The sequence below is a fragment of the Lampetra planeri genome, chromosome 18, assembly GCF_965212315.1.
Source record: "Lampetra planeri chromosome 18, kcLamPlan1.2.h2, whole genome shotgun sequence".
In the NCBI taxonomy this organism is placed as follows: Eukaryota; Metazoa; Chordata; class Hyperoartia; order Petromyzontiformes; family Petromyzontidae; genus Lampetra; species Lampetra planeri.
Window position 1 is genome coordinate 11,394,627 of NC_136124.1, and position 23,510 is coordinate 11,418,136.

Genomic DNA, 23,510 nt, shown 5'->3' on the forward strand with positions numbered 1-23,510 from the left:
TTAACATTCGGTCTGGTTTCGGTTTCGGCCGAAAACCAGAAATTCAGTTTCGGTCGGCCTCTACATAATGTGCATGCATAATATAAGGTGATTACCATATGCAAACCCCAAACCAGGAATGGTTACCCATTGTCATTCATATGCATTCATTAATCTCCACCCCCCCCTTCGCACGTGAATGGCTCACAAGTGACATCATCACACCTATCCCTCTATTTAAGGAACGAAACAGGAGGATTTCTCCAAAAATCTGACTGTCCGCCTGATGATGCTAGTTGTAATTACTGGCGAAACGTCGTACTCAGATTGTAAATGTGGCTTGGCTCTCCAACACACTGGTGTGCTATACTAGTAACGAATTGGCACGTTCTGTTTACGCAACAAACCTTACTAATTGGCTGTGTCGGGTGTGGAAGGTTTAATGACACGTTTATATTCACGCGATCTAACCAAAAACAAACTTGTATTATGCAGTTTTTACTTTACTGGGTAAGGCTCACTGAGCTAGAGAGTGACCTGGCCACAAATGATAGCTAGTGGCTTATCATGTGGAAACTTACTGCGTATTGATTCTAAATGTGGAGGGGAAAACCGGAGGACCCGGAAAAAAATCTACGTGACTACGGGGAGAACACGCAAACTCCAAATATACAGCAGGCGTCAGGGCGGGATAAAGCTCACAACCTCCTGCATACCAGGCGAGGTAGTTAACATCTCGCCACCGTGGCACCCCAGTTGCATCGCCTGCACACTCAATAGCTACGCCACTGCTACCACTCCCCTCCATTGTAAAAACAAAGTCAGGACACGTAGGGTTATTTTCGTTATTTTAATACTGGCATTAAAACAATTATTTAAGTTAATACAGTATGTTATATTATGATTATTAATATAACATTTTCTTTTTCCTTTTCAGATGAAATTTTTGAATGGAAAAAGATTTGACTAAGAGACATCATTGATGAGTTAATCGACCAGCGTGGTGAATATTCTTGGTTCTTTCGGTAAAGTCACGTAGAAGGGAAATAATAAAATAATAAAAATAAAACATAGTAAAATAAAATTCTCACGACGTTTCGGCCACAACGCAAGCAGCCGTCCTCAGGTGAAGAACAGAGCTGTCGGAAAGACAGCGTCCTAAGTTAAATCGAAATTCAGCGTGGTGAAGTATGGTTCAACAGCCCCCGTTACTGACATGGCAGGGCGAGGCCTTCATTAAGCAGTGAACAAATAAGCTCTACACATTCGTCAATAACACTGTTGTATTAAAAGCAAAAATACATATCATAGGCTACCTTTTGGGCAACTGCCCTTCATCTTTACGTGCTATAAGGAAGGGTCATCGCCGGAAGCGTTGCGTCTTATATATTTCATATTTTGAGTCCACAGTGTTTATTGACGAATGTGTTGAGATTTGGGAAATGTGCGTGTGCACTACTGCCCATGCAGCATCATCAAATGATTCTTAACCGAGCAGTGGATTGACAACGCTTGTAGATTACCGTTAACTTGTCGTCAGAAGAGGACAGAAAGTTGTTTTTATTGTAAATGCAGTATTTTGGGAATAATCACGCGCAACTTACTTTGAATCGAATTCGTGGCCTTTATGATGACGTGTGCGCCCTCTGGTGTCAATTAATAGCTATTACATGATACGCGATTTAAATAAACCACGTAGAAGGAGGTGAACACGATCTATTTTTTTAAAGTTTGCGATTTATCATCCATCCCAAGAAGATCAAAACGCGTTGCAATGTTGTGTTCATACCGCAATAATAATAATAATGAAAAGGTTGACTACACGAGTCGATTACGTGTAATTTAGCCGACTCTCTGTGTTGTATTGCATTATATTTCTAAGTTTACTAGGTTTAATTTTCGATTTAAAGCTTTCGTGACTGCAGGGATTCATCTTCTTGGTTCTTTCGGTAAAGTCACGTAGAAGGGAAATAATATGTTTTATTTTTATTATTTCCCTTCTACGTGACTTTACCGAAAGAACCAAGAAGATTTACTAGGTTTGTTTTCTCATTCATTCTTACCTGATGACGATTGTTTGTGTTGCAATCGAAACGTCGTATTCTATTATTCAATTTATTTTCTTTCTACGTGAATTCACCGAAAGAACCAAAGACTAATTTCTGCAGTCACGAAAGCTTCAAATCAAGCCTATCAACCACTTTACCGACATGGCACACACACTCTGGAGCTTGATCGATCTTCACGGCGGTCCACTGAACATAACCAAAATCCCAACTTTGCGTGCGCGATCCGAGGGGGTTGTGAGGGCCGGCGGTGGGGGCTGACGGCTGTCTGCTGCCGAATTGCGCAACTATAATGGAGAGGGTGGGAGGTGAGGTGGTGGGGAGTGGATCGGCCACTGAACGGCACAGAGGAAAGTTAATCGGTCCCAGTTTGCGAACAGGTGGGGTTCTTTCCTTTCCTATAATTCCAAAAATACTGTCGCACACCTGCTAAGACTTTGCCGTGGCACACCGGTTTCAAAGCACTGATTTAGACCAAGCGTTTCTCAATATTTTTAAATCCTTTATATTAAGTTCGCTTGCTTGCTTACGACCGTGCAAATCTTTCGGTCGTTTTTTAACCCACTTCCCGTGATCCAATCGAGCTGACATTTTCCACACAGACTCGTTGTGCGTGACAATTAATGTTCGTGAAAAAATTTTTCCGAAATGTTACACTTTTTAGGACAGAAATATTATATTTTATTACCAATTGCTTATGCAATCATCTGACCCATAGGTGGCAGCCATCTCAAGCCAGAGGACGAGAGGACTCTAGCCGCCACGCATATAAAGGATTTATAGTGAAAAACTTTGTTTTTACGGGTTATACTTGTTAGGAATGAATGTCACCTTTCAGTTGCTGTGAGTGAATTTGCATTTTAATGCAATAATCAGACAGTGCATGCCACAGTATGGTATACTTGTCAGTAAAGCTTTTAGAAACACGTTACATTATTGGACAACACGGTATATTATTTAATGTGCACCTTTGCGACTGTTAAGACGCATCGCTCGAGTGGCTAATTGATGGTTAGTGAGAATAACAGCTGAGTGGTAGCCAAATGAGAGAATTTGCTCAAAAGTATGGGTCCTCAATGTGTGAGGAAGGTGGGGGGCATAAGCTGTGGTGTGGTTAACGTGCAGGAGAAATGTTAAATGTGCGCGGAAGGCGTTAATCTTTTGTCGCCATGTTGCGGCAAAACCTGGAGGCACACGCAAAAAAATACCAGGTAATCATACAACTGTAATGACAGGCTGACACCTGCCGGCCTGTAAGGGCCATTACGGTTATAGCTGCATTACATAATGCCTTATTATGAAGGGGCGTATCTGGGGTAAAGGTTAAGGGCGGTGTCAGTCGAGAAGCTCCGGGAACCATCCCGAAGGGTCTAGTACAGCGGTCCCCAACCTTTTTGGCACCAGGGACCGGTTTAGTGGAAGACAATTTTTTCACGGACCGGGGGGGGTGGTCATCATTGGGTCTTTCCCCCTTTTCAAAGAAGCTCTCCAGCGACGTTTGTTTTTTACTCATTTTGGCTAGGGTTCAGCTTGTGGGCTTACCAGACAAGTGCGCAGTGCGGGAAAGAGGCGTAGACCGAAGTGGTAAATAAAACAATGGGCGGGCCACGCGCGGACTCACCGCTCTCACCTCCTGCTGTGCGGCCCGGTTCCTAACAGGCCACGAACCGGTACCGGTCCGTGGCCCGGGGGTTGGGGACACCTGGTCTAGTAGGTTCTAGAAAGGGGGCGTGGCCAGAGGTGGAGCTTGGCCACGCCAGGCAGATATAAGGAGCACTGAACCAGAGCTTCGGGGCTGTATGTGTGGGGTCTGGGTCCTGGTTGCGTCGCTGCCGTCGTCATATCTTCGTCTTCAACCACGTGGCTGCTGTTCTGCAAGACCAGCTCCGTCGCCGCCGCTACACCCGTCGACCAGCCAGTGTCGCGCATGACGGAGATGGACTATGTGTTAAGAACAGCCTGGGTGTAGCCGCGTTAGAAAGTGTATCGCTCTTAATAAATAAGAAGCCTTCTACTCGACATGTGTTGGAAGTCACTCACTACACAACGTTGGGCCAACGTTGGCATGAGGTTGAAAGTGTTAGACCAATGTTGGCCCAAGGTTGGATGTTCCCTGCGTAAGCTGGGCACGGGTCATTTATTGTGTGCTCTCGATGGGTCTTGATTGGTCTTCTGTGTGGCGAGATGTTAACTCCCTGGCCTGGTATGCAGGAGGTCTCATGGGTTCGATCCCGACCCTGACGCCAATATATTTGGAGTTTGCATGTTCTCCCTGCAATCGCGTGGATTATTCTCTAGTTTTCCGTCTACATTTAGAATCAACGTGCGTTTAGAGTAATATAATATTTAAAAATATATATTATGGCTGCGATAAATTTGCACACGATAAGCCACTTAGTTGAGCTATCATTTGCGGTCAGGTCGATTCTAAGAAGAGCTATATAGCTCAGTGGACCTTACCTGGTAAAATAAAAAAAAATGTTTAGCTTAGTAGTTGATTGTGGTCCGCCATTCCAAAAGAGTTGAGGAACACTTCATAAAGAAAAAGTAAAAAAGACAAATATCTGTTTCCTGTCCAAACACCGTTGACGGGTGTGTGTGTGTATTTACAGCACTGTAGAGAGGTTTAAAGTTAAAATTCCGCAGACTAGACGTACAGTTGCCTGCACTAGCCGTGTGCCTCAAAAGACATTCCGACGTGGGCCCGATGTTGGCACAACATTGTAAACTTCGCGGGGTGTTTTTTCGGTAAAAAAAAGTATTAATCATTCGTTTTTACGATATATCCTGGAAATTATCGTAAGTTTGTGTTGAGTGTTGACGTGCAACAACGGGGTGCTATTGTTGAAAAGGTATAATAATTATATTCTGTAGTCTTTGATCACAAACATTGCTTTTTATCTTATCTGGGATTTTATATAGCGCTTTGATAAAAGCGCTTTACAAGAATTACAAATTGTACATTAGTTTTTGAGTGATGGGGGAAAGGGATGTGGGTTTGAGTGTTGGGGAGGGGAAGGGTTGGCAAGGGAGGGTGATGATAGGGAGAGAGAGGGCCGAGGTTTTGAAAGGGAAGGGGGAGGATCGTTAAAGTTTTAAGGGGGAGGATAGCAGAGGTGAGACAAAGTCATTGTTATGCAAGTCCAAGTCGAGTCGCAAGTCATCAAATTCATGACTCGAGTCTGACTCGAGTCCAAGTCACATGACTCGAGTCCACATCTCATAGGTGGGACAAAGTCATTGTTATGCAAGTCCAAGTCGAGTCGCAAGTCATCAAATTCATGACTCGAGTCTGACTCGAGTCCAAGTCACATGACTCGAGTCCACACCTCTGGAGGATAGAAAGTAGTAGCGGGATACGTTTTTAAAAATATTGACATCACTCTTTCTTGTAAATAGCATTGCACAACATCGATAACACATCTATGTTTTCGTTCTGAACTTTTGGTGTATAAATTACTAGGTTATTATCTCCCTATAGTCCCATCGCTAGACTCTTGCTCGAATGTCGCCGCCTCGTTTGCGTGGCAGTGTTGGTGCGGCGAGTACAACATAATACGATTGTCAACATCACAAGCCATGATCAATCCACGAAGGCACTCAAAGCTGTCGCCAATCTGTCCCAGGAACTCAATACGGATCTGCGTAATCATGAATATCCTCAAAGCTATACGGAGTGGTAACAGCACGCCTCTGATCCATGCTTGTGTTTGGGTGAGGCCACGTCCTAGAAGCTTTGTGCCAAAACTCGTGCCAATGAACGTCACTCAGCAGTTACTAACAATACAACTAACTATTCATAATCTAATATAAAGAGTATTATTTGGTGATGTTACGTTTGGCGGCGATGTACAAACACAATTAACAAAAAAACTCAACACATTTGTCAAAAACAATGTGGCCTGAAAGAAAATAAATGCTTACTGTATATAATTTTTCTTTTAAGGCCACATTATTATGAACGAATTTGTTGCGTTTTTCCAACTAAAAAAAGTTTCATCGGTAAACATTTAAAACATTAAATTCCTATCAGCGCCCCATGGTGTAAACTATAAAGTGTAGTCTCCAATTGTTATCCACTCTATCTCCCTGTGATATGATCGTGTCCGCGAGCACAAGTCAGATCTGAAACACGGCAGAACTGATTCTTCGGCCGTTGCCGATCATTGCTACAACTCTGTGGGCTCTCATGAAATTGTCTTTTCCGAGACCAAGGTGCTCTGCAAACCTCCTGGCTACCATCAAAGGTTTGTACACGAAGCCATACAAATATACAAACACAGACATAATTTCAACCGTGATGATGGTTACAAACTGAGTAATCATTGGAAAGATGTGATTAACCATGCAAAAAAGATTTAACTACACTTATTTGGACCATCTTATTTGAAAGACAACTATTACAGGTTATTGATAGACAGCCAGGCTTGTTTTACCATGTTTAGTTGTTTTTTTTTCACACTATTGTTATGTAGGCCAGGCTTAGTCACAAACCGTACCTCTCCATAACAAAGGCTTAGCCTTTTGTTATGCAGTCTATTCTTAGTCTTAAACCTCACCTTACCATATTAATAAAAAGTGTGCCGTACTTGGCCCTTCCCCTCTCCAACCATTATATATACGGAGTGGTAGCTCTTGTAATCTCTCATTTACTTGATACAGCTGTCGTGGCTGTGACGGTTCCACCTGAAGACGGAAGCTTGTGTTGCCTCCGAAACGTCGTGATTTTTATTTTATTTTACTTTTATTAATTTTAATGTTTTACCTACGTGACTTTACCGAAAAAACCTAAGAATATGAATCCTTGCAGTCACGAAAGCTTCAAATCTAGAAATGATGAAGGCCATTTCCGAAAACGTGGCCGATTATGTTTTTTTACTTTTTATAGCCACAGCATTATTGACGGATGTGTTGAGCTTGTTTTTATTTGTAAAATAATCACGGGGCATTACCAAAAAAAACAAATATATGGGTCATTATTATTGGCTACGAAAACCGACGTTTAAAGCTCACTCCTGCTGGAGTGCTGGCTCACCACTTTCTCTTTAATCGGGAGCGCGACCTTCAAGAGGATATCATTAGGGAGGAGTGGGGGGGGCATGGTTGTTGCCATGGAGACACCGTGGGGGGCAGGGGTCTTGCGCCGCTCCTCGGCACGTAACCTCGGAATGGGAAAGGGGGGGGGGCTCACGTTCTCCTGCGGGGTCGGGTGACATAAATCGGGGGGGGGGGGGTCTCCATCACGTGGTCCTAGGAGTGGGGGGTCCCTTCTTGTCAGGTGCTCCCAGGGGTTGATGGGGAAGGAACGGGTGGGGGGGGTGCGCCACGTTTCAGTTTTCAGTTTCATTATTAGGTGTAGCCCTGTGAGCCATGCGGCTCTTGACTAGGGTGCAACCGCAACAAACAAAAACATGAACCAAGAACATCGTAAAGTGACTACGCGCAAGAGAAAAATCCAGGAAAAAACAACAAAATCTTCCAGAAAAAGCACCGCATTTCAACGCTGTGTGCAAAAATTCCAGTGGGATGCAAGTCAAACAATAACAACCATAAGACAATTTAGATTAAAGTTATCAGGCTAACTCTGTACTACAACAAACACACATGGTTTAAAACTTTCGTGACTGCATGGATTAATCTTCTTGGTTCTTTCGGTAAAGTCACGTAGAAGGGAAGTAATACAATAATAAAAATAAAACATAATAAAATAATTCTCACGACGTTTCGGCCACAACGCAAGCAGCCGTCCTCAGGTGAAGACCAGGTCTGTCGGGGAGACAGCGCTGTCTCCCTGACAGACCTGGTCTTCACCTGAGGCCGAAACGTCGTGAGAATTATTTTATTATGTTTTATTTTTTATTATTTTATTACTTCCCTTCTACGTGACTTTACCGAAAGAACCAAGAAGTTGAAACACACATGGCTAAACCAAACGTTTTCGAAAACACCAAAATAAAGCGATAAAAGCAATGCAATAGTGATCACAGGAACTGTGATTCAAATGTAACAATAAAAGATATACATAACATGTACAACCAAACTTTGCAGCCATAGCTGGCAGCATGAGTCACTCCATAACAGCAGGAGTATCAGTAGGAGTATCAAACATTTTCAATGCAAATTTAAAGATCAGCGCACTATAACACAAACTCAAGATCATACGTTGCAGAGGTCATCCGGAGCGCTACATTTGATTTCAGGCCACTTTGAATATCAGTGGCAACTTGGGGTGTACAGCTCCTCTAGAGCAGTTTTAAGTGAAGATCTAACAGGTAAGAGATCCAAGTTGCAGTTTATTGGCGATAGCATTACAGCCCCTGGGGGCATCAATAGCAAAGGCCCTTCCTCCAGTATTTATACGGCAATAAAGAATGTGAAGCCACGTGACCCCGAAGTGGGGAGTTTTGGGAGGGGGGGGGTCCTTAGCACGTCACGTGACCCCTGGGGCAAGTAGGGGGGTGGGGGGGCTCTTCTTATCACGTGCTACCCGTGGGTGTGGGGGGGTATGGCGAGGGGGTGGGGGCGGGTGTATTTGCGTCGCACGTAAACCCCGGGGGTTCGTCGTGGGGGGAGGGGGGAGATCTATGTCACGTGGTCCCCAGGGTGGATGGGTGCGGAAGTGAGGGGAGGGGGAGTGGGGAAGGAGTTTGATTGGAGAAGTGAGGGGAGGGGTAGTGGGGGATGGGGTATGTGTGGAGGAGTGAGGGGAGGGGTAGCGGGGGATGGGGTATGTGTGGAGGAGTGAGGGGAGGGGTAGTGGGGGATGGGGTATGTGTGGAGGAGTGAGGGGAGGGGTAGCGGGGGATGGGGTATGTGTGGAGAAGTGAGGGGAGGGGTAGTGGGGGATGGGGTATGTGTGGGGGAGTGAGGGGAGGGGTAGTGGGGGATGGGGTATGTGTGGAGGAGTGAGGGGAGGGGTAGCGGGGGATGGGGTATGTGTGGAGGAGTGAGGGGAGGGGTAGCGGGGGATGGGGTATGTGTGGAGGAGTGAGGGGAGGGGTAGCGGGGGATGGGGTATGTGTGGAGGAGTGAGGGGAGGGGTAGTGGGGGATGGGGTATGTGTGGAGGAGTGAGGGGAGGGGTAGCGGGGGATGGGGTATGTGTGGAGGAGTGAGGGGAGGGGTAGCGGGGGATGGGGTATGTGTGGAGGAGTGAGGGGAGGGGTAGCGGGGGATGGGGTATGTGTGGAGGAGTGAGGGGAGGGGTAGCGGGGGATGGGGTATGTGTGGAGGAGTGAGGGGAGGGGTAGTGGGGGATGGGGTATGTGTGGAGGAGTGAGGGGAGGGGTAGCGGGGGATGGGGTATGTGTGGAGGAGTGAGGGGAGGGGTAGCGGGGGATGGGGTATGTGTGGAGGAGTGAGGGGAGGGGTAGCGGGGGATGGGGTATGTGTGGAGGAGTGAGGGGAGGGGTAGTGGGGGATGGGGTATGTGTGGAGGAGTGAGGGGAGGGGTAGCGGGGGATGGGGTATGTGTGGAGGAGTGAGGGGAGGGGTAGTGGGGGATGGGGTATGTGTGGAGGAGTGAGGGGAGGGGTAGCGGGGGATGGGGTATGTGTGGAGGAGTGAGGGGAGGGGTAGCGGGGGATGGGGTATGTGTGGAGGAGTGAGGGGAGGGGTAGCGGGGGATGGGGTATGTGTGGAGGAGTGAGGGGAGGGGTAGCGGGGGATGGGGTATGTGTGGAGGAGTGAGGGGAGGGGTAGTGGGGGATGGGGTATGTGTGGAGGAGTGAGGGGAGGGGTAGCGGGGGATGGGGTATGTGTGGAGGAGTGAGGGGAGGGGTAGCGGGGGATGGGGTATGTGTGGAGGAGTGAGGGGAGGGGTAGCGGGGGATGGGGTATGTGTGGAGGAGTGAGGGGAGGGGTAGCGGGGGATGGGGTATGTGTGGAGGAGTGAGGGGAGGGGTAGTGGGGGGTGGGGTATGTGTGGAGGAGTGAGGGGAGGGGTAGTGGGGGGTGGGGTATGTGTGGGGGAGTGAGGGGTAGTGGGGGATGGGGGATGTGTTCAGGAGTGAGCCAGTGAGGGGATAGTGCATGGGTAGGAGGTGTGAGGGGGAGTGAGGGGAGGGTGCATGAGTGGGGGGTGTGAGGAGGAGTGGGTGGAGGGTGCATGGGTTGGGGAGTGAGGGGGGGTGAGGGGAGGGTGCATGGGTGGGGGGTGTGAGGGGGAGTGGGGGGAGGGTGCATGGGTGGGGGGTGTGAGGGGGGGTGAGGGGAGGGTACATGGGTGGGGGGAGTGAGGGGAGGGTGCATGGGTGGGGGGTGTGAGGGGGGGTGGGTGGAGGGTGCATGGGTGGGGGTGTGAGGGGAGGGTGAGGGGAGGGTACATGGGTGGGGGGTGTGAGGGGGTGTGAGGGGAGGGTACATGGGTGGGGGGAGTGAGGGGAGGGTGCATGGGTGGGGGTGTGAGGGGGGGTGGGTGGGCGGTGTGAGGGGAGGGTGAGGGGAGGGTGCATGGGTGGGGGGTGTGAGGAGGAGTGGGTGGAGGGTGCATGGGTTGGGGAGTGAGGGGGGGTGAGGGGAGGGTGCATGGGTGGGGGGTGTGAGGGGGAGTGGGGGGAGGGTGCATGGGTGGGGGGTGTGAGGGGGTGTGAGGGGAGGGTACATGGGTGGGGGGAGTGAGGGGAGGGTGCATGGGTGGGGGGTGTGAGGGGTAGTGAGGGGAGGGTGCATGGGTGGGGGGTGTGAGGGGGAGTGAGGGAGAGTGAGGGGAGGGTGAATGGGTGGGGGGTGTGAGGGGGAGTGAGGGGGAGTGAGGGGGGGTGAATGGGTGGGGGGTGTGAGGGGGAGTGAGGGGGAGTGAGGGGGGTGCATGGGTGGGGGGTGTGAGGGGGTGTGGGGGGAGGGTGCATGGGTGGGGGGTGTGAGGGGGAGTGAGGGGAGGGTGCATGGGTGGGGATGTGAGGGGGGGTGAGGGGGGGTGCATGGGTGGGAGGTGTGAGGGGAGGGTGCATGGGTGGGGGTGTGAGGGGGGGTGGGTGGAGGGTGCATGGGTGGGGGTGTGAGGGGAGGGGAGGGTGCATGGGTGGGGGGTGTGAGGAGGAGTGGGTGGAGGGTGCATGGGTGGGGGTGTGAGGGGGGGTGAGGGGAGGGTGCATGGGCGGGGGGTGTGAGGGGGAGTGGGGGGAGGGTGCATGGGTGGGGGGTGTGAGGGGGAGTGAGGGGAGGGTACATGGGTGGGGGGAGTGAGGGGAGGGTGCATGGGTGGGGGGTGTGAGGGGAGGGTGCATGGGTGGGGGTGTGAGGGGGGGTGGGTGGAGGGTGCATGGGTGGGGGTGTGAGGGGAGGGGAGGGTGCATGGGTGGGGGGTGTGAGGGGGAGTGGGGGGAGGGTGCATGGGTGGGGGGTGTGAGGGGGAGTGAGGGGAGGGTACATGGGTGGGGGGAGTGAGGGGAGGGTGCATGGGTGGGGGGTGTGAGGGGGGGTGGGGGGGAGGGTGCATGGGTAGGGGGTGTGAGGGGGAGTGAGGGGGGGTGCATGGGTGGGGGGTGTGAGGGGTAGTGGGGGGAGGGTGCATGGGTGGGGGAGTGAGGGGGGGTGAGGGGGATGATGCATGGGTAGAGGGGGGGGGGCTCATCACGTGACCAGTCTCTCTCCCCGCGTCATCATCATTATCCTCGTCTCCTCGCCATGGCGGACCCGGGCAAGACGGGCTCGGGCATGTTCAGCAAGCACGCCAAGAAGCGGATCACGCGCGCCCAGGAGAAGGTGAGAGACGAGACGGTGCCACCCGGGCAGGCTGCACGCAACCTGCAGTGTCAGCAAGGGGCGGGCCTTCCTCGCTATAGCCGCCTCTCCGTTCGTTCGCGTGATGTCGTGGATGTTTGCAATGTATTTCCCCTCCCGTTAACTCGCATTGCCGTGGTGACGAGCGCCGTCATCGAAGGGAATCTCCGTAGTTTTTATGTGAGGGGGGGGGGCTTCATTCGGTGTGTAGTTCCTCCTGTCCGCTAACCCAGGGGAGGGTTGCGTGTGGCCTGCGAGCCGTTGCCATGGCCGCAGTTAGCGATGCGTGACCCCCAGAGGTCAGCAGAGGTCACTTGGGGTCAGGGTCGGGGTCAGTGATGGCACCAGCGGAATTGTGTTGTGTAGTTGGGTAAATTCAGGGGCTGGGCTGCTTAAGATGTAATGATCCACATTGCGAGGATAACCCCGTTTACACGAAGAGCAAATGTCGCACTGTTACGATTAGCGATTTTGAATATATCGATATTTCGTGTAAATGTATTGCAACGTATGTAATAAATATATAAAAATCAGTACAGCTTAAAAGAAAAGCCTCTATTCAATAACGCTGCCTGAAGGAAAAAAATTGGTACATTTCTGACCGCTCTTTGTGCTGTGAAGAAGGGCCATTGCCTGAAACGTCGCTTATTATGTAGCTTTTCTTTTGTAGCCCACTTATTGACGAATGCGTTGAGATATTTTGTTTGTTATTTATGCTTGTGCATCACTGGCAATGCAGCAGCAGAATCGCCAAAGAATGTATAAAAGTATAGAATAAAGGTAAAATAAATGCACAGAACCATAATAATAGGTTAAATTATTAAATATAATAGGACACATTTGTAAGAATGTAATAATAGGTTAAATGGGTAGCCGTAGAATATTGTTATTCTATCAACTTGCTCCAGTTTACAATGGAACGTCTGTCTTATCACACGGACATGACCCACTCATACTCACCATCTCCGTTATCTTACATGTACACCGACTACACAAATGTGTTTGCATGTTTGTTGACGTCTTTCTCCGGTTGTGCCCTTGGAGTGTGGCCGTTCATATCTTCGTTTAATAAAATATTCCTTTGGTTAGCAAAATAATAATCGCTGAGACCACCAAATTCACAAGCCACATCTAAAACGCACATTCAGTGCTGCAGCAGCAAATACTACGGAGTGTGGACACAATACCAAAATAGATCAGCATTGGTTTGGATTAACACGTAGGCTTTCGCGACCAATATCCATAATACAGGGTTTTTTGTTGTTGGGTTAGATCGCGTTAATATATAAAATGTGTCGTTAAATCTGCCACCACCTGACATAAAATCTGGCTATCCGCCTGATGATACTAGTTGTCATTACTGGCGAAATGTTGTACTCCGATTGTAAATGCTGTGGATTTGCTCTCCGACACACCGGTGTGCTGCACTAGTAACGAATTAGCATGTTTTGTTTACGTGACAAACCTTACTAATAGGCTGTGTCGGGTGGTGGCTGGTTTAACGACGCATTTATATTAACGCGATCTAACCAAAAAAACCTGTGTTATGGAGATCGGCATTGCTCTGCGCCTATCCAAAAGTTGTCTCTGTCTCGCTGCTGACAGGCAAGAGGATCACAATGCAGTTCCCCAGGCCCTGCGAATATTTTTTTTCCATAATGCACAAAAGCTTGAATGATTTTTTCATATCTGTAAGTGTCTTATTTGAAACTTATGGCTGTCCAGCCTCCACTATAATTCTGTTGCGATGAAATGTGCTCATAATTTACAGATTTGACTATTGCTCCGCACGCTATTCAATTTACATCTTTGGCAGTGCGATTTAAATATTTTTTAATTTTTTAAGGGACTTCGAAACAAACCCCCTTCATTATATGTCGGCCACAGTATATCCACTGACAATCCGAGGATACGGTATTTGCTATTTATTGGCATTAAAAAAATGTGAATATTCTCTTATGTGCAAATAATACAATTCTGTACTTCTCGCAGGTTCTACAAAAGCTGGGTAAAGCTGATGAAACAGTAGACCAGCAGTTTGAAGAACAAGTTCAGAAATTCAACAAACAGTATGTATGTACTGCATGCAGCCCAGGCGCACGATTGATGATACCAGAAGGTTGATATCCTTAGGAGGATTAAATATGTACACGGGGGTCTGTTTCATCTCCAGATTAATGTTTCTAGACTGCTATGAATTTCTGAGTGTTATTCACGGAGGACGCTTGCCTGTAAGAGCATGTATATAATAGGGCGCACCCTCTTGATGAGACTCGGATAAGTCAACGCTGCTTGAGAGTTTTACTTACAAACACTGCTGAAAGACATGGGACCAAAAGGCTAATTGGTTGATGAATTTCATGTTATTATTTTAACTGGTCGGTGTGGTTAGTAGGCCTATTTTAATACATGCACCACATTCAGGGACACATTTTTTTCTTAATATTTTTTTACAACGAGCACTGCCCGCGCTCTTGCATGGGATGCACTGCCTGGGTAAGAGGATGGGTGTGGGAGGCTTACGTCATTGCGACGCACGAACCCCGCTTAACGATGTGGGATGCGGGTTACGTCATCACGCAGATGTTCGCAGTGACGTCACCATCATGCACTAGCACACCCGTGCCCCAGGCAGCCAGCCAGCCAGCAAAACCCTTCTTTCAAATATTATTTGATTTCTAGCTCTGTTTAAATCCATTGCCAGATGAAGGCCTCCTCACACCTTATCCGTCGTGGGGGTTATTTCACAGTACAGTAAAACCTTGGATTGCGAGCATAATTCGTTCTGGAAACGTGTTTGTAATCCAAAGCACTCGTATATCAAAGCACTCGTATATCAGTTGTGATCACGTGACGCTCGGCAGACAAAGCGAATTCACGTACTACTCGTGTTGCAAGACCTCGCTCGTTTATCAAATTAATATTTATTTAAACATGTTGCTCGTCTTGCAAAACACTCGCAGACCAAGTTACTCGCAATCCAAGGTTTTACTGTACTTCACCACGTTGGTCACTGCAGGTTTGTGGAGTGTGGGTATTCAGGACCAGTTCAGATATCACTCAGCCTTGACCAGAAATTACAAGTTGCCGGGATCTTGGCGCAGTGCATTTTCAAACTATTGGTAACAAATGAGTAAATGTACCTACTTTTAGACCAATTATTTCACATCATATACAAGTTGCTCTTTGAGTAATTATTCACCAGATAGTTGATGTTTTATCATGATTATCCCTGAATATGTTCTAAGTGCTGACTAATATGATGCTGCACTGGCAGATTAGCTTGGCCAGTAAGGGCTACAGCAGCAGCATCAGCACATTTGTTGTTGTGACATCATGCCTGTCACCCTGACAATGAATCAAACATTGATTTTAGAGCTTTCGAAAGCATCACTAATAACTCAGTCTTCCATCATTAAAAAGCCGAGCCAATTCATCATCTGTCTCCACAGCCATTCTCCAATAACTTGGCCTATTATAGGTGAGCGGAAGTGACTGTGCAGCTCGTAGGGCAAATGTCTGTGTGAGAGCGCTGAGGCAGCAGAATCTAAAATTGTGGGTTCGCGTCCTCGTCAGCTGCCAAATATTGATTCACGTTCTCAAGTGCGAGTGAATTAACAATAATGGGGAATCGTGAAATCACCTTACGCATTGTTGCATTTACTTACGTATAGCTTGGCCCAGCAGTAAGAGTGGTGGTGTCCGTCTGTAATTGAGAGTTGTGGAGGCAAAGGCTATATCAACGATGTATCATATAGATTGGTGAAACTCAGAAACTTGCCGATGTGCAAGTTGGCCAGGAGGTGGCAGTGGAGCAAGTGGGCTCAGGAACCTGCCTGTGCATGGAGCTCTGAGTGTTATCCCTTTGCATGCGGGGTGCATTTTTCTCCGGGTACTCCCATCTTTTTCCCACATGCAAAATATTAAAATAATTTATCAAACATCCCAATGCAGGACCTTCTTGAAAAAGCGTTGAGTCTCAGAGAGGCTTTCCTGATTAAATTATATAACAATTATAATATTGAGTTTGTATATAGCAATGTCATTTATGCAACTATTTCACACAAAGGAGACGCATATATAACGATATGTTCAGCCAATTAATGAGTGGTTGTACATGTTGGAGGAAACTGTAGCACCCAGAGAAAACCCACACAGGCGAGGGTAAAACACTCGATCCCATACAGACAGAACAGGTGGAGTCTAAATTTGCTGTACTAGCTTTTTTTCTGGTGAGACAGGGTTACGGCACCTCGACGGCAATGGGAAGGGAGATTCACAACATTTGTGCGGTCCACCAACCCTCCTTGATGCCTCCACAGTGCTGGATTACACACGTGTGTAGTCAACGCTGCCTGGCTATAAATGAACTCATTAGTTATAAACGCGGTTTATCGATTAAACCTTGATTTGAAAGGTTTCATAATGTGGCCTTACCATGAAAAATTGCAGTCAGGCGTTCCTGGACAAATGACTTGACGGTACAATTACATTTACCCATGTACTTGAAAATTGGTGTTTTGTTTACAGATATATGAGTGGTGCTTTGGAAAGATAATTTTCATGTTGTATTGGTTCATTTGGAAACATGAATAATGCTGATAAATATCGAACACTTTTTGTATTATTATTGTCAAATATGTATTCATCTTTCGTGCAATGAGATATATTTTGTTGCTTTCACATGTGATTGCTGAATATGGAATTTAATCTGTGTTATTCAAACGTCGGTTTTGCTCGTTATAGAATGAAGGAAGCCAGCTGCAAAAGGAACTACGGGGCTACCTCGATGCTGTAAAAGGTAAAAATAAAATTACATTATATGTTGGGGGTGGGGGGATATCATAGATCCTATTATCTGTAGGAGTATTATTTGACTTCTCCACAAACACAGTTGTGAATAATAATATAAATGTACCAATGACCTCTTCTTATCTCTCAAAAAAATCATGGATAATGGGCAGGGCATTTCACAATACAGCAAACCCTTCCCTCGCATGTTTAGCTATCACGTTTTTGCGGTTTCTCACCAAATGTATCCAGGTAAAGTTCACTGATAGCGCCCCTGTGCCTCGACCAGTCGTGGTTGACCGCGTGATTCCTACATGCATCGTAACTGTGCTGCTCGCGATGTTGCTGCCATAGCAAAACACGCGGCGCCATCTTGTCTCCATCGCTGGTCCCAGTTCATGTGTTCCCAGCCTCCAGTGAGGTCGTGGAATTTAGCCACACGAGCTTTCTTCATTTATCTTATGAGTTATATTTAACACTAGAAAATATTAATCATATTTAACGTAAAAATTACTTCCTGTTTCATGTTCGGGTTAATGTAAAGTAAGATAACAAAAGTAGGGGTGGCGTTTTTTCCGTATTGTTGTCCCATTTGCCTTTGAGTATACAGATTGTGGATTTGTTGATTGCAGCTATTGTCAAACCCCCGCGATGGGTAAGGGTTTACTGTATACGCTGGTTAAAAATGTGGATAATCGCGGATAATAGAAAAATAGGCACACGAATAAAAATATCAACCCTCGATAATTTTGGTCCCATGGATAATATAGCCACAAGTAAAAGGAGTTATTTATTATCACTTGAGCGGGTGCTGCTGTGCTTAGAGTGATACATAATTGTTTAACAAGCCTGATTGCTGATGAGACTGAGAAAGTCGAAACCAATCCAGAGTGTGCTTTCTTAAACAAATGCTGCTGGATACTATTGGTCTTGAAAGCCGATGTACTAAAATATTGTATTACATATGTGGAAAAACAGACCGGACTTCTGCTTATACTTATTTTCATCTATAATGAGAAGGTTGTGAGTTCAAATTTTGAGTTGGGGATCTATTCAGCCTAACATCAATCCAGGTCAACACAATAAGTACCCCAATGAGTTGTAATATTTCGTGAGAAAATAACATACCCGATATTTTAACACGCATTATGTTTGGAAAGTCTTTTCTAATTAAAAGTGGTTAATTTAAGCGCCCGTTAAGTTAAACGACATTGAAGTTGTAGGTCATTTTGATTGCTAGGAGATGGGTTTTGCTTAACAAACAGGATATTAACAATTGACGACCAGAGACTCGTATAAGTCTTCGCTATAGCGTATGTGTCGCGACATTTATTGTCATGTGTTAACATTTCATTCCGAGGTTATGTACGACTCCCATGACCCAGTGGAATTATACTTAACATGACAGTAAACGCTACAGTTTTTTTCCAACTCTGCTTTTAAAATAGCATCAAGATCTTAATTCAGCTTACAGCTTAAGTAGCTCAAACTGTAAAGTGGAGGAGCGCTGGTCACTACACTATCTCTTAATTTCTTCAAGACGCTGTGATATTTAAATTTAGAGGAATAGACAAATCCTCATGCTTGCATTTGCTACGAACACCAGCTCTTCTGTTTGGCCTTTAAATCTCCAATGGCATAGGTCAATGCACCAGACTGTCACCGTCAATCATCGTGATGCAGTTTGTCATCTCTGACATAAGCCCCGCTAATTAATCAGCCCAAGTGTATTCCAAAGCTAGTGTTTTTCCTTGCACGATACTTATGTTGGTACACAGCATTGCACATTCATGATGAAGGGTGAAGCTCAAGGGTCAAGGTCACGAGGTCATCATGGCTGGTGTCATTGATGTGACCATACCTCACCATCCCTTCATTCACTTTGCTAGATTACCATGTAGATGCTCACCCCGAGCCCTCATTACTTTGATAGTGGCATTGTCTTTGAGCTGTACGCCTTTTGGCGTCCTCTGGTCTAGCAGCAATTGAGACGAGGCTCAAAAGAAAGCCGTCTCTGGTGTGGACCAATCAGTTTCAAGGGCAATGCATATGTAGTGACATAAGAAGGGAGGGGCTGCTGGGGGCTCTGGGACCCTGGGAGGGCCAGGCGCTTAAGCCTCTTGGCGCCAGGCGTGGGTTCCCAGGCGGGTCAGACGCTTAAGCCTCTTGGTGTCAGGCGTTGGGTTCCCGGGTGGCCCAGGCGCTTAAGCCTTGGCGCCGCCAAAGGGGGGGGCTGTGTGTGCTCTGTGGGAGATCTGGGGGCGCACACGGCCCCACCCCTCGTTGAGGACTAGTTATAAAAGCGGAGCTCCCTGGACGATTTAGGCGAGTCGTAGCTCAAGACCCAAGACCCAAGACCAGCCATCTGAGGACCCTGGGACGATGTGAGAGCCAGTGGTGGGACTCTGGAACTCCCGACTCTACGACCTTGTGAGGGCGAGTTCCAGAGCGTAGCCAGAGTAGAGTATCTAGGCTGTGTACCTAGGCTGTGTACCTAGGCTGTAACAGAGGATCAGGACTGTTGGAGTGTTGTATTGTAATAAAGAAGTTACCTCTACAAGTGTCTCCGGAACCCATTACATTTGGCGTCAGAAGTGGCAATGGAGACAAGAAGTAAGCTATGTACCTTCAGTCCTGACGGCGATGTTGAGGAGCAAGCGGCGACAGGGCAGCCAACTCGGGCCGACAACGACGCCGCACCGCCGGCTGAGCAGCCGTCTACCACACCTGCTGATCCTCCTCCAGCGTCGGGAGCAGCAATGGAGGAAACGCTGCTTCGCCTCACTGAGCTGCTCCACGCCACCGTCTCCATCCTGGACGACATGCGTCGCTCACAGGCGGAGACAGGAGGGAGAGAGGCGGCGCAGCGGCCGCGCCATCCCGCCGCAGCCGTTCCCGGCACAAATACATCCGGGTGTGTCATCACTTCTGCCGGGGGAGCAATGACCGCTGGGAGCAACGTCACTTCTGGGCTCAGCGCTTTCCAACCTAGCAACGCCGCGTCATCAGCGCTGCGTCCCTCACCGCCGGGTGACAGCTGTTTGCAACCTAGCAACGCCGCGTCATCAGCGCTGCGACCTTCACTGCTGGACGACAGCTGGCTTCAACCTAGCAAACCGCGTCATCAGCGCTGCGACCGGACAGTGAGGGCGCTATTCTTACTGTAACCGGCGCCGGGGCCGGCACATCGACCGACACGCTGGTCGCCGCCTTTGCTGCTCTGGCCAAAGGTTGGAGGTCGGGAGACCAGGCCCCTGACACTTCGTCCATTTACGCGCTCCGGATTAATGATTTTTTTGTTGACATTTTCTTCGTTGTCGTCGAGGAGTCGTGACTGTTGTTGGGTAAACTGTGTAGAGCTTCGCTCGTGAGTGTTGTCAATGTGTGTGCGAAACTTTGCTTGTGATTGTTAACAATGTATGGTTTGTATTGCGCTTTGTTCGTGATTGGTAATGTATAGCTTGTGCTGTCATTGTTAACGATGTATATACTGTATGGGGCATTCATCTTGAGATGGTGACATGCTGCCAAGGATTTGGAATTGTCATGCTGGCTCTCAAATATCTTGGGGTGCAGATCCTGACCAGGATGGCCCAGCGTGTGTTGCGTGTCTAACACGAGAGTTGTGGTCCCGTCATGCTACGGCTGACGGCTTGACCTGACAGCCCAGAGATAGAGATACTCCGTGGCATGTCTAGCCTAGTGGGCTGTGCGCTCACATGGCTCGGAGAGTGTGGTCCCGTCATGGAATCGCTGACGGCTTGACCTGACGGCCCGGAGGTTGAGACCCTCCATGGTGCGTCTGGAGCAGTAGGCTCGCCCTGACGGCCCGGAGATTGAAACACTCCGAGGCGCGTTGAAACAGTGGGCTGGAGATTCGTGGTGTTCAGGTGTAGTTGTCCCGTTACGTTGGGACTGTATCCCTCAGTTGTTAGGGTGCATGTTGTGCAGGGAGTGAACGATGGGTCGTCTCAGCTCGGTCGGTACAGCTATATGCTGCGATGCGAGTCTTGGAGAGAGATTGGGTCTCAGCTCGGTCGGTACAGCTATATGCTGCGATGCGAGTCTTGGAGAGAGATTGGGTCTCAGCTCGGTCGGTACAGCTATATGCTGCGATGCGAGTCTTGGAGAGAGATTGGGTCTCAGCTCGGTCGGTACAGCTATATGCTGCGATGCGAGTCTTGGAGAGAGATTGGGTCGTCTCAGCTCGGTCGGTACAGCTATATGCTGCGATGCGAGTCTTGGAGAGAGACTGGGTTGAAGTTCCCCCGATATGGTCGACGCGTGCTACTGGTTGTGACGCCGCGTCGGAAAGGCGGTGGGGTGGTAACACGGAAATTCCCCCCCGATATGGCCGACGTGCGTCGTTTTAGGATGGAGACGCCACGTTGGAAAGGCGGGGGGTGCTAACGGTTGACATGTAATGTCGGTGGTGGTCCTCATTGAGGGCTGCTGGGACGCATGCACGGGATGCCTTGGAGATGTGGTTCGCGCGTGCAGCCACCATTTCTGGGCAGGAGCAGGCAGATTTATTTTGTTTGTGTCATGTAAATTTTATATATATATTTTAAAATGTAGATACTGGAGCAGCCCTGAAGTGCGACTTCTTTGCCCAGTACATGGGTCGGCCCTGAAGTACGACTTCTCGACCCGGGACGTAGACAGACGTCCAGATTAGTGTGTGTAGAGGGATGCTCGACATGTTGGTCTTCGCCTCCTCTCCACCTGACGGATGGGAGGCTGGCAGGGTGGTGTGGAACCCTGCCATCCATGCGGTGGTTGTGCATCCAACTATGCGGATCCCGAGGAGGGCTAGGTGTGCCGCGGGTCGTTTGTTCACGTGTCATTGCTTCACCTTTTTGTTGATTGATGCTTGTATATAGTGTAAAGTTGTACAGGTTGGTTATGGTATTTATGGTTGCTTTCTTGTTCTCTTTTTCTTTTCCTGTTGAGGCTCGCGTATTTTTTTTCTCTCTCTCCCTTTCGTTAATTTAAACTTTCTAATTATTGACAGCCGGGACGGCTGGAGGCTACATAGAGGAGGGTAATGTAGTGACATAAGAAGGGAGGGGCTGCTGGGGGCTCTGGGACCCTGGGAGGGCCAGGCGCTTAAGCCTCTTGGCGCCAGGCGTGGGTTCCCAGGCGGGTCAGACGCTTAAGCCTCTTGGCGTCAGGCGTTGGATTCCCGGGTGGCCCAGGCGCTTAAGCCTTGGCGCCGCCAAAGGGGGGGGGGGCTGTGTGTGCTCTGTGGGAGATCTGGCGGCGCACACGGCCCCACCCCTCGTTGGGGACTAGTTATAAAAGCGGAGCTCCCTGGACGATCTAGGCGAGTCGTAGCTCAAGACCCAAGACCCAAGACCAGCCATCTGAGGACCCTGGGACGATGTGAGAGCCAGTGGTGGGACTCTGGAACTCCCGACTCTACGACCTTGTGAGGGCGAGTTCCAGAGCGTAGCCAGAGTAGAGTATCTAGGCTGTGTACCTAGGCTGTGTACCTAGGCTGTAACAGAGGATCAGGACTGTTGGAGTGTTGTATTGTAATAAAGAAGTTACCTCTACATGTGTCTCCGGAACCCATTACACATATATTATCAGAGTGTGTTTTTTGTTTGCATTTTGACCACAAGTATTTTGGTTAATGCAGACATGATTCCTTGTAAAAAGGTTTTAGTTTTGTTACCAGAAAAAGAGGAAAAACACTTATTCCCATAGCTATCCCACAATGTTTTAACGTAAGTAATTTGGTATAACTTTCTGTATTTCGAGTTATCTAGATTCATGATAATGCTCACTTAAAATTGCGTTGTTTTGCTTTACAACTGTCTGATATTTAGTAGGGTTGTACAGCACATTGTCCAGCGTGATGTCCGATGTTTCGCTTCACATACTGGGAGCCTCTTCACGAATAGTTCCTGAAGAGCAAGAAAACACGTGGAGCTGTTTTTATTCCTAGAGAGCCTCCCAGAACGTGGAACAAGGAGAGGGACATGCCAAACAGAACGCAGTGCTCCCCTAACACACGTCGGACATGCATTTTATCTTATATTTATGTAGCGCCTTTATTTGAGGCGCTTTACGAGGGTTATGAGTGGCACAATGAGGGTAGCTAACAGTGTTATGGTAAATAGGGGTGGGTATGGGGAGGGAGGTTAGTGGGTACAGGAATTACGAGGATACCTCGGGATGGAGGGAAGGATGGGCCAATGAGAAGAGGTTGTTCTTGAGGGAGGAGCGGAAACTAGACGGGGAGGGTGCTTGCCTGATGTGGAGGGGAAGTTTGTTCCGGTGAAAGGGGGCAAGTAGGGAAAAGGAGCAGAAACGGTATTATTCATAATCAACGTTTTTGGGTTTAGATCGCGTTATTTATAAATGTGTCGTAACCCTCCACCACCCGACATGGCCAATCAGTAAAAAAGTGTCACGTTGACAAAAGACAAATAGTTCACTGCTTTAGCCCACCGGTGTGTTGAAGCGTGGCGAATTGCCCGATGATGCTGGATGCAATTACCAGCGAAACGTCATACTCAAATTGTAAATGTTGTGGTTTCACGCTTCAACACACCGGTGGGCTAAAGCAGTGAACTATTTGTCTTTTGTCAACGTGACACTTTTTTACTGATTGGCCATGTCGGGTGGTGGAGGGTTACGACACATTTATAAATGACGCGATCTAAACCCAAAAACGTTGATTATGAATAATATTGGTAGCGAATGCCTACGTGTTAAAAAGAAACGGTATTGTGCACAATGAGAGGGGGCAACGGTTAGGAGTATGAGAGATTGTTATCCGTCTTAACAGTTGTACAGACTTGGCTTCACTCTCACCGTAACTTGATTTGCTTTAGAAATGCACGACTCGTCTAAGAAAATGAACGAAGCTCTCCTCGATATGTACGAGCCTGATTGGTATGGAAAAGAAGATGTCAAAGACATTTCACAGGTAAGCATTGAT

The 23,510-nt window shown here is 48.2% G+C and overlaps 1 protein-coding gene across 1 annotated transcript in view; it reads left to right on the plus strand.

Moving 5' to 3' along the window:
- The first annotated feature begins 11,635 nt into the window (after positions 1-11,635).
- LOC144723656 (myc box-dependent-interacting protein 1-like) overlaps positions 11,636-23,510 on the plus strand; it is a 30,855-nt gene continuing 18,980 nt past the window's right edge. The window contains exons 1-4 of the mRNA XM_078602553.1: positions 11,636-11,749; positions 13,760-13,840; positions 16,514-16,568; positions 23,404-23,498. Coding sequence (XP_078458679.1) covers positions 11,672-11,749; positions 13,760-13,840; positions 16,514-16,568; positions 23,404-23,498 — 309 coding nt within the window. The 5' untranslated portion in view covers positions 11,636-11,671. The remainder of the gene's footprint in view (positions 11,750-13,759; positions 13,841-16,513; positions 16,569-23,403; positions 23,499-23,510) is intronic.